General features: G+C 43.2%; 1 protein-coding gene and 1 pseudogene across 2 annotated transcripts in view; both read right to left on the bottom strand.

Annotated features, from left to right (window-relative positions):
* Nucleotides 1-10,047, bottom strand: part of Ccdc34 (coiled-coil domain containing 34) — a 31,999-nt gene extending 21,952 nt beyond the window's left edge. Inside the window, exons 1-2 of one of the 2 annotated variants that reach the window (XM_004660721.2) lie at nt 9,602-10,047; nt 6,416-6,551 (exon numbers count right to left, since the gene is read on the bottom strand). In XM_004660721.2, coding sequence (XP_004660778.2) covers nt 6,416-6,551; nt 9,602-10,047 — 582 coding nt within the window. Of the gene's footprint in view, nt 1-6,415; nt 6,618-9,601 lie in introns of both variants that reach the window. The other variant, XM_045156902.1, reaches the window with a different exon arrangement.
* On the bottom strand, nt 988-1,743 carry LOC101602611 (annotated as a pseudogene).
* Nucleotides 10,048-12,348: the final 2,301 nt, after the last annotated feature.

Here is a 12,348-nt window from a genome sequence, read left to right as displayed (position 1 = left end):
AACAACACTATCAGGAAAATATTCTTTCCATTTCATGAGTAAAGAAATGAGGCACAGAGTCAAGAATTTCCTTGGATCTTAAGGTTTTTAAATTTTTTTTTAAATTTTTATTTATTTATTTTAGAGCAACAAACAGAGAAAGAAGGAGAGAGGGAAAGAGGGAGAGGGAGAGAGAGAGAGAAAGAGAGAATGGGTGTGCCAGGGCTTCCAGCCACTGCAAACGAACTCCAGATGCATGTGCCCCCTTGTGCATCTGGCTTACGTGGGTCCTGGGGAATCGATCCTAACGGGGTTCTTAGGCTTCACAGGCAAGCACTTAACCAGTAAGCCATCTCTCCAGCCAAAGCTGAATGAGGCTCAAGAATTTATGTTTTTGACCACTTCGCTATTGTCTCTTTAGTATCTGACTTATAGATAAAACCCTGGAGCCAAAGAAGTTAAATAACTTTTCCAAGTTATGAGAATTAAAATGTCATCTTTGTTCTATGACTACATAGCCCACTTTACTACTTTCCTCTAACTGAAGTAACTTCTATGACTAAAAATGATATGTAGTGACCTTGCTTTTCCTTATGTAACAAGTGGCTTGTAGACAGGCTAGAGGTAAAGCCAAAGAAGCAGATGGCTTTATCACCATCCTGGTAAGCCAGGTGTCTAAAACTATGAGCCAAAAATCAACTTAAAGGGATATAAACAGACAAGGAATGAATGGAAAGAAGGAAGGAAGGAAGAAAAAAAGGAAAGAAGAAAGGAAGGAAGGAAGGAAACATTACCAGGTTTTGTATGAAACTGATACAGTATATACATATGTATATATAAATGAAAATACATTTATGTGAAAGAAAAATACATTTCTCATCGTTAACAAGTTGGCTTTTTTTCTAGATATAGAAAAGCATTTTAATATTTACCTTTAGAAACTATAGACTACACATGATTTGTAGAAGGAGACTGTACTAAATAATAGTCAAAGAAGAATCATCTGTTCTATTCCTTTCCTTTTGTCTGGTCACTCAGAAACATGTTATCAGTTATGATCACTGTTGCTTGTTGCCTCACATTATTTTTAACCATGAATTCATCATAGTCTACTTTCCCTTCCACATAAATTCTAGACCCCTTTTCCATATACTGAAAAAGCCACATCTCAGAGGCCTAGCTGGAACACTGAGATTCTGTGCCATGCTATCTTCTGACTGACATCACCTATTTGGTATGCTTCACTGTCCCCTACTCACCACATCTCATTTGTTGCTAAGGAAAATATGTGTGACTCAATTTTTTTTTTCCGTCCACCTGTCTCATGACAGGATCCTGAACCACTGGCCCAAGTAACTGCACACAACTCAGAGATCTTTCAAGAACCAGACAAGGGCTGGAGAGATGGCTTAGTGGTTAAGTGCTTGCCTGTGAGGCCTAAGGACTCCAGTTCGAGGCTTGATTCCCCTGGACCCACGTTAGCAAGATGCACAAGGGGACGCCTGCATCTGGTATTTGTTTTCAGTGTCTGGAGGCCCTGGCACACCTATTCTCTCCCCCTCTCCCCCTCCCCCCTCCCCCTCCCCCTCCCCCTCCCCCTCTCTCCCTCTCCCTCTCCCTCTCCCTCTCCCTCTCTCTCTCTCTCTCGGCCTCTTTCTCTCTGTCGCTCTCAAATAAAACAAACAAAAGAACCAAACTAGTGGCTATTTTAGACTTATGTCTTACAAACTGACAAAATACTTGTAACACAGGTCTTTGAAACATGGCTTCAACTTATTTCTTTCTTATAATCTACACTTTTTTTTTTTTCTGATATGTTATACATCACAACCTCTAGACAGGGAATCCTCATTTATTTATTTTTTATTTGCTGTCCTGAACTCCTGATGTACACCAGGCTACCTTGAACTACTAGTGATTTCATCTGCTTGCTTCAGCTACCTAAGTACTGAGATTATAGACTTGAGCCACCATGACCAGCTAGTTATTTTTTTTTTAAGAAGCTAAGAATGATCTTGAACTTCTGATCTTCCTGCCTCTATGTTCCAGTTGTAGGAATTATTTGTGGTATACCAAGCCCAGTTTATGTACTATTTATTCACTTAATTTGCCACTGGATGCTCGGGAGCTTGCATGCCTGCAAACTTCCAGATTCTCCCAGTTCTGCCTCCCACTGCCAAAGACGCATTGGTATTAGAGATGCATGAGCCTACTTTGTATTCAATTTTATATGAGGGCTGGGTAATCAAACTTGGGTTGGTGTTGTAGTCTGGTTCACATTGCTGGTAGAAATCACCCAACCAAAAGTAGCTTCTGGGAAAAAGAGATTTATTTTGGCTTACAGGCTCGAGGGGAAGCTCCACGATGGCAGGGAAAAACGATGGCATGAGCAGAGGGTGGACATCACCCCCTGGCCAACAGAAGGTGGACCACAGCAACAGGAGGGTATGCCAAACACTGGCAAGGGGAAACTGGCTTTAATACCCATAAGCCTGCCCCCACCAATACACTCCCTCCAAGAGGCATTAATTCCCAAATCTCCATCAGCTGGTAACCTAGCATTCAGAACACCTAAGTTTATGGGGGACATCTGAATCAAACCACCACATTCCGCCCCTGGCCCCCATAAACTGATATCCATACATGATGTAAAATACAATGCACTCAGTCTGACTTTAAAAGTCTCCATAGTTTTTATCAATCCCAATGATGTTCAAACATCCCCATAGTCCAAGATCTTTTAACGGAGCCATAATACCAAAAAATAACCTCAAAACCCCATAATGGCACAGAATAAGTATTCACACTGCAAAAGATGGCATTGGGCATAGCAAAGAAACATTCAACCAATACAAGATTTAAAACAACCAGGGCAAATATAAAACTGTAGCTTCAAGTCCAGCAACTCCAGCCAGTGACAAATCTCCAAGTCCATAATTCTAACCAGCAACAAGTCTCTGGTATTCCAATTCTGCCCCTCCAGCTAGGCTACTCACGGTCCTGGAAAATTTCATCAGGGCCGGCAGCTCCTCAGCAGCCATCTCATGGTCCCAGCATCTCCACTGCAAGCCACGGTTCATCTTCATGGCCCCATGGGGTCTCTATGCAGGCAACCAGCAAACCTGCTTCACACTGCCCATGATGGCCATTTCCAAAAGACCGTGTTGCAAACTCAATGACCCTCTTTCCAGCATTTCTTATACTCCACAATACCAGGTAGGGTGCCAATTTGTTAATCCAGGGGGGATTAAAGCAGACTTTGAAGAACAGGACTCCTTAAGCACTCAGGCCCCTTCAAAAGAGTCTACATTCTTCTTGTGCAGTGCAGGTCATCTAGCCCATTCTCAAAGGTTGTAACCTCTCAGTTGCATCTGAACGGGCAACAGTTCACCCAAAGATTTTTCTTTCTGTGCCCTATCCCTCTGCTCACACCACTTCATTTCTACGCAAAGCAACCCGGCACAACTTCTCAGGACACTGGCATAAGAGCAAGCTTCTCACACAAACTGCTAGCCCAGTCCAAGCACAGCTCTTTCTCACCCTCATAAGCCAAACCTCACAGTCCATAGTTTTACTGCATTCAGGTCTTGCAGCTCAGACCAGAATAGTCCATCAAACTGTACTTACAGCACTGCAAGGCATCTCTTAGGCCAAAGTTTCAAATCCTCCCACATTCCTCTTGAAAATAAGCTCCAAAAGGCCAAAGCCACACAGTCGGGTGTCTAGCAGCAACCCCACTCCTCGGTACCACTTTACTGTTGCAGTCCGGTTCGCATTGCTGATAGAAATCACCCAACCAAAAGCAGCTTCTGGGAAAAAGAGATTTATTTTGGCTCATAGGCTCGAGGGGAAGCTCCATGATGGCAGGGGAAAATGATAGCATGAGCAGACGGTAGACATCATCCCCTGGCCAACAGAAGGTGGACCATAGCAACAGGAGGATGTACCAAACACTGGCAAGGGGAAACTGGCTTTAATACCCATAAGCCCGCCCCCACTAATACACTCCCTCCAAGAGGCGTTAATTCCCAAATCTTCATCAGCTGGGAACCTAGCATTCAGAACACCTAAGTTTATGGGGGACACCTGAATCAAACCATCACAGTTGGCAAGCTTTCAAACAAGAGCTTTTAATTGCTGAGCCATCTTTCTGGTCCACAGATATTTTTATAAGACATTGCTGAGTGCAAGTGGGGTTTTACCTAGCATACATGGGACCTTGCATTAGACTCCCACTGTAGGAGAAAAGAAAAACTAATGGATTTATTAATGGCAAACTCTGAGGTAAGCAAACAGGCTAGGATTTCATAATTACAAATTAGTATGAAAAATAAGTTAAAAAAACTTAAGGCTATGAATAGCAATGATAAAATAATACCAAGCTGGATATGGTGATGCCAGCCTCTAATCCCAGCACTTCGGTGAGGGGCAGGCAGGAGGATCAAGAGTCCAAGGCCAGCCTTGACTACTGTAGTTACCTTCTTGCAGCTGTGACAAAACACCCAACCCAAAGTGGCTGGTGGGTGGATAAGGTTTATTTCAGCTTACAGTCATGAGGGGAAGTTTCATCACAGAAGCAAAACACTGCAGCAGAAAGGAACTGAGTACTATACCATGCATCTGGCTAATAAACCTCAAGCTCACACCCCCTCCCCAATTCTGTGATGCAACTCCTCCAGCAAGATTCTACCTTCCAAAGCCAGCACCAGATGGGAAACAAGTATTCAAAGCACATGTGACTACTACAACTATTAGTGAGTTTCAGGCAAACTTGGCTACATAAGACCTGTTTTAAAAATAATGCAACAATAATAATAGCAATAAAAGACAAAAATCGGCCATCTTTGTTACTGTTTTCTCTTATCCTAACAAAATTCCTGTGACAAATATTACTTAATTCCTGTACAAATGGGGAAACTGAAATATAAAAGTTTAACAACTTAGATAATACTACCCTGCAAGTGATAAAGCTATAGCTAAAATAAGTCATAAGCCAGGGCTGTCATAAGCTGTCCTGACACCAAGCCAGGTCATTCTTATGCCTTGTGCCCTGCTAGCAGGAAACAAGGGTTACTCTCACAGTATGCTTTTCTAAGAACAAATATGCATTCCAGCATACAGAGTACCATGTAACAAGAAACAGCAGAACACACTAATTTCTGCAATCATCTGAAACCATGCCAAGTCTCCTAAATATGTGACTGCCTGCCTAGGTAGGAACTCATCATAGAAACTGATAAGGAAAATTTATTCCCAGGAGCTTCATAAAAGGGCAAGGCTTTAGTTTCCATGATTTCTACAGTTACATTGTTACTAACAGACTAAAATAAGCTGAAACCTCTGAACACAGTGAACCAGTTAACCATATTTTAATACCTATTTAATACATTCTAAATACAATACAACCAGGCAGCCATTTTAAAATAATGCTGAAAATATTTAATGAGGGGTTGGGGTATAGCTAAATGGTAAAAGCATTTACCTAACATGTTCAAGACCCTAGAATGAATTCCCAGCACCACCAAGATGTTAATGATATGGAAAATATTAAACATATGACAGGAAGAAAAAGCAATTGGCTTGGATTATATTAAAAACAAGAAGTATCCTTCAGCATTTCAACCTATTTGGTTTCTATGCTTAGATAAAAACTAAGCTAGAAAGGTTGGGTACCAAGTTTAGGAAAAATCAAATTACACAAATCTCAAAGTGATTTCTTTTTATGAGTTAAAAAGTTCAAAAAGTGAGAGAAATGTCCATAAGCAAGACAGAGGAGCAAGGACTCAGACACACTTAGAAAGATGGCAAGATTCCCTTCTCCAGTATACAATCACTTTAAGTAAATGCTCATTGGGAGACAAGGGTAATTATCAATTTTAATTTTCTTCTTTTTTAAAAAAAATTCCACTGACTATACAGTTAAATGTACCCAGTTAAATGTGCACATGATAAGGCTCCACTGTACATATTTGTGTATGTACACTTGCACATAGCCTGGTTTAATACCTGTGGATTCACACACACATACCAAAACTGCTCAGGGGAAAAGACTGTGCCTGTACCAACAGTTTTCCTTGTTATTCCCTCAACAATACAGCATTTACATTGTACTAAGAAATATAAACACTCTAGTGATAAGCTAAAGCATGTGAAAAGATACATGCAGGTTATGATATATATCTATGGAGAAGCAAGCCTGGACAGCAGTGTGCTGAGATGCTGATGATAGACGTAAAAGGGCCCTTTATTTCTGCATGTTGCTGCATTTCCCAAATGTTATTCCAATGAACATGGATTTATCAAAAGTGGTCTAGTAAACCCACAGACATATGCACAAACATTGTTTCAGGGACAATATCATTAATGCTTTAATTTGTAACAGCAGCATTATGCTATAAACTAAAGATTAAATAAAAAGAATACTGTTTAGCTTTACCTCTAGAACTTTCTGATGTAGCCGGTCTCGTTCTTCTTTTTCTTTGCCAACAAACCACACCTCCCATGGTGTAAGGCTGCTCTCTGGCAAGGGCACCTGTCTCTGTTCTTGGTTGTCATCGGAGTCAACTTCACTGCTATAAGAGAGAGGAGACTGTAGCACTTGTCCAGAAAACTCTTTTCTTTCTCTCAAGATCATTTAGCTGTACAATGAAAGGAAAATGTGCAATATTTTGATTTTACAACTTTATATGAATTACAGACAAGCATTCATATTAACAATCATAAGGTATAACTCAGCATCATAATTAGTTTATACATTAAACTATCTTTACCTTCTAAAACTTCATTATTTAATGCCATAGACATAACCCAAACCCAATCTATTTGCCTCAATTGAGGTGTATTTTGTTCATCTCTAATAGCTTAGTTTTTATCCTAAAAATTCTATCTTGACAACCAATTACCACACACAATCCTAATTTGGGTCCTGGAACAGATTGCCCTTCCCATCCCTTACACAATACTAGGTATGCATTCCATCTCAGAGAGAATAATAAAGTAAGGGGGCTAACAATTAGGAGTCTGAGTAAAAGGTAAAGTCTTCATACTTTTTTCACCTCTTTTAAAGTTTGAAATTGCTTTTAAATAAAAAGCTATGAAAATATGTCACTTCTCTGCTTTGTGTTGTTTGTTTGGGTGTTGGAGCCTGTACCTTCAACATCTTAAGTATAAACTCTACCATGAACTACAGGTGTAACCCCCTGGCCCTTGTCTTCAACGGGATTCCCTTTGCCTGCTACCTTTGGGATCCATAACTCTTCAGTCTGTCTCCTGTCGTAGTCTCTTCTGAGCACAAGGAAAACTAAATATAAGAGTGAAAAACGGGCTGGAGAGATGGCTTAGCGGTTTAGGTGCTTGCCTGCAAAGCCTAACAACCTGGGTTCGATTCCCCAGTGCCCATGCAAAGCCTGATGCACAAAGTGGCGAATGTGTCTGGAGTTCATCTGCAGTGGCTGGAGGCCCTGGTGTACCCATTGTCTCTCTTTTCTCTGTGCATAAATAGTATTTAAAAGAGTGGGAAAAAAGAGCAAAGAACATGGGTACTTGGTGAGGTACATGACCTCACAAAACCTGGGAAAACTTAAGTAGTCAGGACTCATGGAAAGACTGTTTGGGATCCAAAACAGCTCCAGAGTTGAGTTTATGGTTGTCTTTATTGTTTGTGAGCTTTTTACTTGTTTGTTTGATTGAACCCAAGGCCTAATGAATACTATACTATACCAGAGCCATACCCCTAGCCTCCAGAGTCTAGTTTATTGTACAGACTCAGTTCTCTATGTCTTTAACAATGTTCCTTCTAGAAAACAATTGCTTCAACCAAGTGCTCCACATAATTTCTTCTACCTCATAAATTCAGTTTCCTTTATTTTTTTTCCTGCTACTAATACTCAATTATTCATGCCTACAGATTCTACAGGAAAAGGACACCATTGCTGCATACTTTATACATTCTTTTTCTCAGTCTGAACAAATGACCTTCTCTGGTCCTACAGCTTCAACTATGCTACATCCTGATGATACAGATCAGTGACCCAGTCCAGACTTTACCTGGTTTTCCAGACTTTAATTTCCAACCACTTGAATATCAAAGTCAGTTCAAAACAAATTTAATCAGTTTTGAGCATTCACCCCCTTGGCATCTCAAGAAAAAGTTTACTTCTCTATAACCCTACCTTAGTGAAAGGCACTACTACCTCCTGGGTAACCCAAGCCAAAAGAACCCACATCTTTGACTCCACATTCTTCCCCTCCACATCTGCTTCTACCCCTTGTCATATATGCATATATTCTACATTCCACACTTTTCTCAAGCCATTCTCTTCTCCTTTCCCCCATCCCTTTCAATCCATTCTTGATAGTCAAATTCACCCTTCCAAACGCATCCTTACATCATGTCATTCCCCATCTCAAAAATCTCCTTTGCCAAATAGAGGAAATCCAAACTGCCCAGCCTGACACCTAGGAACTGACCGGATCCATCTTCCAGCCTCTTACCAATGGCTGATCCACATTCTACGTTCAGTCATGCAGAAATCCTGACTGTACCACGCATTACTCTGCAGCTGTGCCTCAGTTAGATTCTTGACCACCACATGTGGCCCAGTGAAGATCTTAGATTTGAGAGTGAAATAGCCTGAGGGTGAATCCTTACCTGTTTTTTCCTAGCTTTGTACATTTTTTAAACTTCTTCTAGCCTGTTTTCCCACCTGCAATATGGAGATGACAGTAGTAGCTACCTCACTGGCAGTGTTGCACGTCAACTCTCACTGACATATGTACCTGAGTACTAATAACTAGATGTATTTGTTTGCGTCAGACTTCTCATTTGTATTGAGACAGATTTGTTATCTGTGAAATGATTAACAGTGGAACCATGTTTATCTTGTTTATGGTCTCTAGTACCTAAACAAAAATATGGCAAAATACAAATGCTTGTTGAATGAATCAATGAAGAAATTGATCCCTTTGAGGGCTGGAGAGATGGTTCGTCAGTTAAGGTGCTCCAGTATCCACATAAAGCAAGATGTGCAAAGTGGCACATGCACCTGGAGTTCATTTGCAGCGGCTAAAGGCGCTGGGGCACCTTTTGTCTCTTTGTCTCTCTTATGTTTGCCTCTCTCTGCTTGAAGTAAACTAATTAATTAAATTCTCTTGATGAAAAGCTAACTATTCCAATGCTCAGATCAGACACAATCGGTCTCTGCATGCTGAGCTGGACATTGCTGGTCTCTGTGTTTGTCATCGTTGTATTGAAAGTACCTACTTGGCACAGTCAACTGCATACAACACAATTTGATGCTAAGATTATGGGCACGATATGGCTATTGAGGATTCGTACAGCTCCTGACATAGCAGCCCTGTTTTGGGTGCTTGAGACTAAGTACAGGAGCCGGCCCCTCCCCCGCCCTCAGTGAGAAAGTAGTGGCCATCTCCTCAGGGGAGGAGGACGAGAGATCTCGGGAAATCTGTCACTGGTAAGCATCCGCCCAGCGCCCGCAGTGCAGCCACAGGATGCCGGTGCCTGGAAGATGTGGCGGCGCAAGGTAGGAGGTCGTGGGGCGGGCAGAGCTCTTGCCAGGGCCCGGACGTCTTGCAAAGGGCTGCGTGGGGACCTGGGGTTTACCTGGCACACCCCTGTAACTCCAGTCCTCTCAGGCTTGCCCCCTTGGCCTCTGCCACGCGGACACCTTCCTCGTCCCCGTCACTGTCGTCCGCATCGAACGTGAAGCTCTGGTGGCCGAGGGGTGACAAAAGCGACCAGGTAGAGTTGCTGCAGCTCAGGGAGCGCGGCGGCGACGGACACTCTGACGTCGCCGCCGCCTCGGGCGCCCTCGAGCCCGCCGTGGGGCCGGAGAAACTGCCCAACGAGCGCGGAGAGCCGGGTGTGCTCCTGGCTGCCAGGAAGCCGCCGCCGCCGCCCGGGGCCGGAGAAGGAGCCCGCCACCGCCGCACCGCCCGCATCAGGCCCGCCAAGTTCAAACCGCCCCGGCGCTGCGGGCGACGAGAGCTCCCAGCAGACACCGCGCGCCGGCCCGGCCAATCCGCGCCCTCCTGGGCCCGCGTCGTCATGGCGACGCCTGGAGACCGCCTGGGCTTTGTTAGGGCCGCGCAGCGCGGCGTCGTCCCCTGGGTCGGCCGGGGTGGACGGGCCCTAGCGACAGACGCCCCCCGGGGACGCTGGAGGTCTTGGCTCCCTGCTGACGGCTTTGTATGTCGTGTGTTGCAGAGCGTGCGCTGCGTGAAACGTGTCGCCGTCAGTCATATTCTTTTAAAGGGAAAGAGGCAGAAGCCAGGGCTGCTCCCGCTGGTCAAGTTAGGATTATGAAAATGTATCAGTCGCGATTTCAGTGAACTGCATTTTATGAGAGGGTGGCTGGTCAGGTATTAGCAGGCATGGAGGCCACTGAGATGGGCCTCTCCCTCATCATCTGCTTTGGACCCTATCTCCCCATTTTTGGTAAAGGAAACTGGAGCTAATCAGGTCTTCCTTGAGGTAAAGCTACTTGTTCCTAGTAAAAATAATAGAATGTGAGTTCTACTTCTGACCACGCCTGGAGACATGACATTCTTAAAAAAAAATCTATTTATTTGTGTGTGTCCAATACCCATCCAGCTTTACATGGGTGTGTTTTTACCCACAGAGTCATCTCCTAAGCCCCTAAATAGGACATTCTAAACTACCCCAAACACAAGATTACAAAGGACTTAATGTGGTATCTTCCCTAGTTAACCCATTAAGCCCGACACCAATCCTCAGGAAAGTTGATTCACCTGAAGACATACTCAGGCGATGGGAGGAATAATTATTCCCTTAATGAGGTAATGTATCTGCAGAAGCCCCTCCTTTAATGCATGTGCTTGCATTAGAAATTCAAAAGGGGGCTTTTCCTTTTCTCCCTTCTATCTCTTTGAGTACCGTCCAAATCCTAAGCATGATTGCCCTAGCCTTCTAGGTTCTCTATTTCTCTGAAGGCACCCCACGTATCAACTACATGAAGACCTCCATTGCTGGACATACCTGCCATATATATAATTTAAGGAAGTGTGTGTGTGCAGGGCTGTGCCAAGGCTTCTTGCTGTTGCAAACAAACTTGACACATGTGCCCCACTATGTATCTGGCTTTATGTGGGTACTGGGGAATCAAACTAGGGCCAGTAGGCTTCTAAAGCCAGTATCTTTAACCACTGAGCCATCTGCCCAAACATTATTTGCTTTCTTAACTTTAAAGGCATGACTTCCCCCCTTCCTATTGGCCATCTCCCACTTCCCAGAATCTGCTAAGATTTACAGCTTGCCTGCTCTGTTGTTTTTCTCTCAAACTCTGATAAACGTGTCCTTGAGCCTGTGTTTCTAAATTCCTTGATTAATGAAGACTCAGAACCCATACAAGGGAGCCTCCGTTCTCTAGGAACACAAGAAAAGCTTTGTTTCTGCAGCAACTCCTGGCTTGGTGTCTCAAGGACACAAGTTTGTCATGCATGTGAACTTACTGGTCCCTTGTAAGCCTCTACTATGTGGTTATCCTCTACTCTTTCCTAAGCCCTCAAATAGAAGATATTCTTGCCTTAAATTCTTCATCCTTTGGTGCTGAAAAAAACTCATAGTTAAAATATGGTGGGCTAGAGAGATGGTTCACCTGTTAAAAGCCTTCTGGGGGCTGGAGAGATGGCTTAGCGGTTAAGCGCTTGCCTGTGAAGCCTAAGGACCCCGGTTCGGGGATCGGTTCCCCAGGTCCCACCTTAGCCAGATGCACAAGAGGGCACACGGGTCTGGAGTTCGTTTGCAGAGGCTGGAAGCCCTGGCATGGCCATTCTCTCTCTCTATCTGTCTTTCTCTCTGTGTCTGTCGCTCTCAAATAAATAAATAAAAAATTTTCTAAAAAAAAAGCCTTCTGGCCTGGGTTCAATTCCCCAGTACTCACATAAAGCCAGGTGCACAAAGTGGCACATGAATCTGAAACTCATTTGTAGTAGTGAGAGGTCCTGGTATGTCCAAGCCTTTTCTCTCTCTTTGTCTATATGCCTGCCTCTCTCAGATAAAAACATTTTTAAAAATAAAAATATGCTGTGGTAAACATTTTATAAGAACATCAAAGCCACTCTTCCTTTAGTTATCAGGGATATGGGTAAAGGACAAGGAAAAGGTGATAGACACTGAGGCAGGAGGCTTTATTCATTTGCTGACAAAACAGCATGCATTTGTAACTACAGCTTTTGTCCAGGTCATAATATATATTACTTGTAGAAACATTACAATGGCTAAAGCAGCATAAGCATAAAAAACTTGTTACTAACCAAAGATTCAAAATCTCTGCTGAAATTGATACCTATACTTTTCACTAGACAATCAGATAATGATTGAAGTAATAG

The sequence above is a fragment of the Jaculus jaculus genome, chromosome 8 (genome assembly GCF_020740685.1).
Source record: "Jaculus jaculus isolate mJacJac1 chromosome 8, mJacJac1.mat.Y.cur, whole genome shotgun sequence".
Classification (NCBI taxonomy): Eukaryota; Metazoa; Chordata; class Mammalia; order Rodentia; family Dipodidae; genus Jaculus; species Jaculus jaculus.
This window is presented reverse-complemented; position numbering and strand designations above follow the sequence as displayed.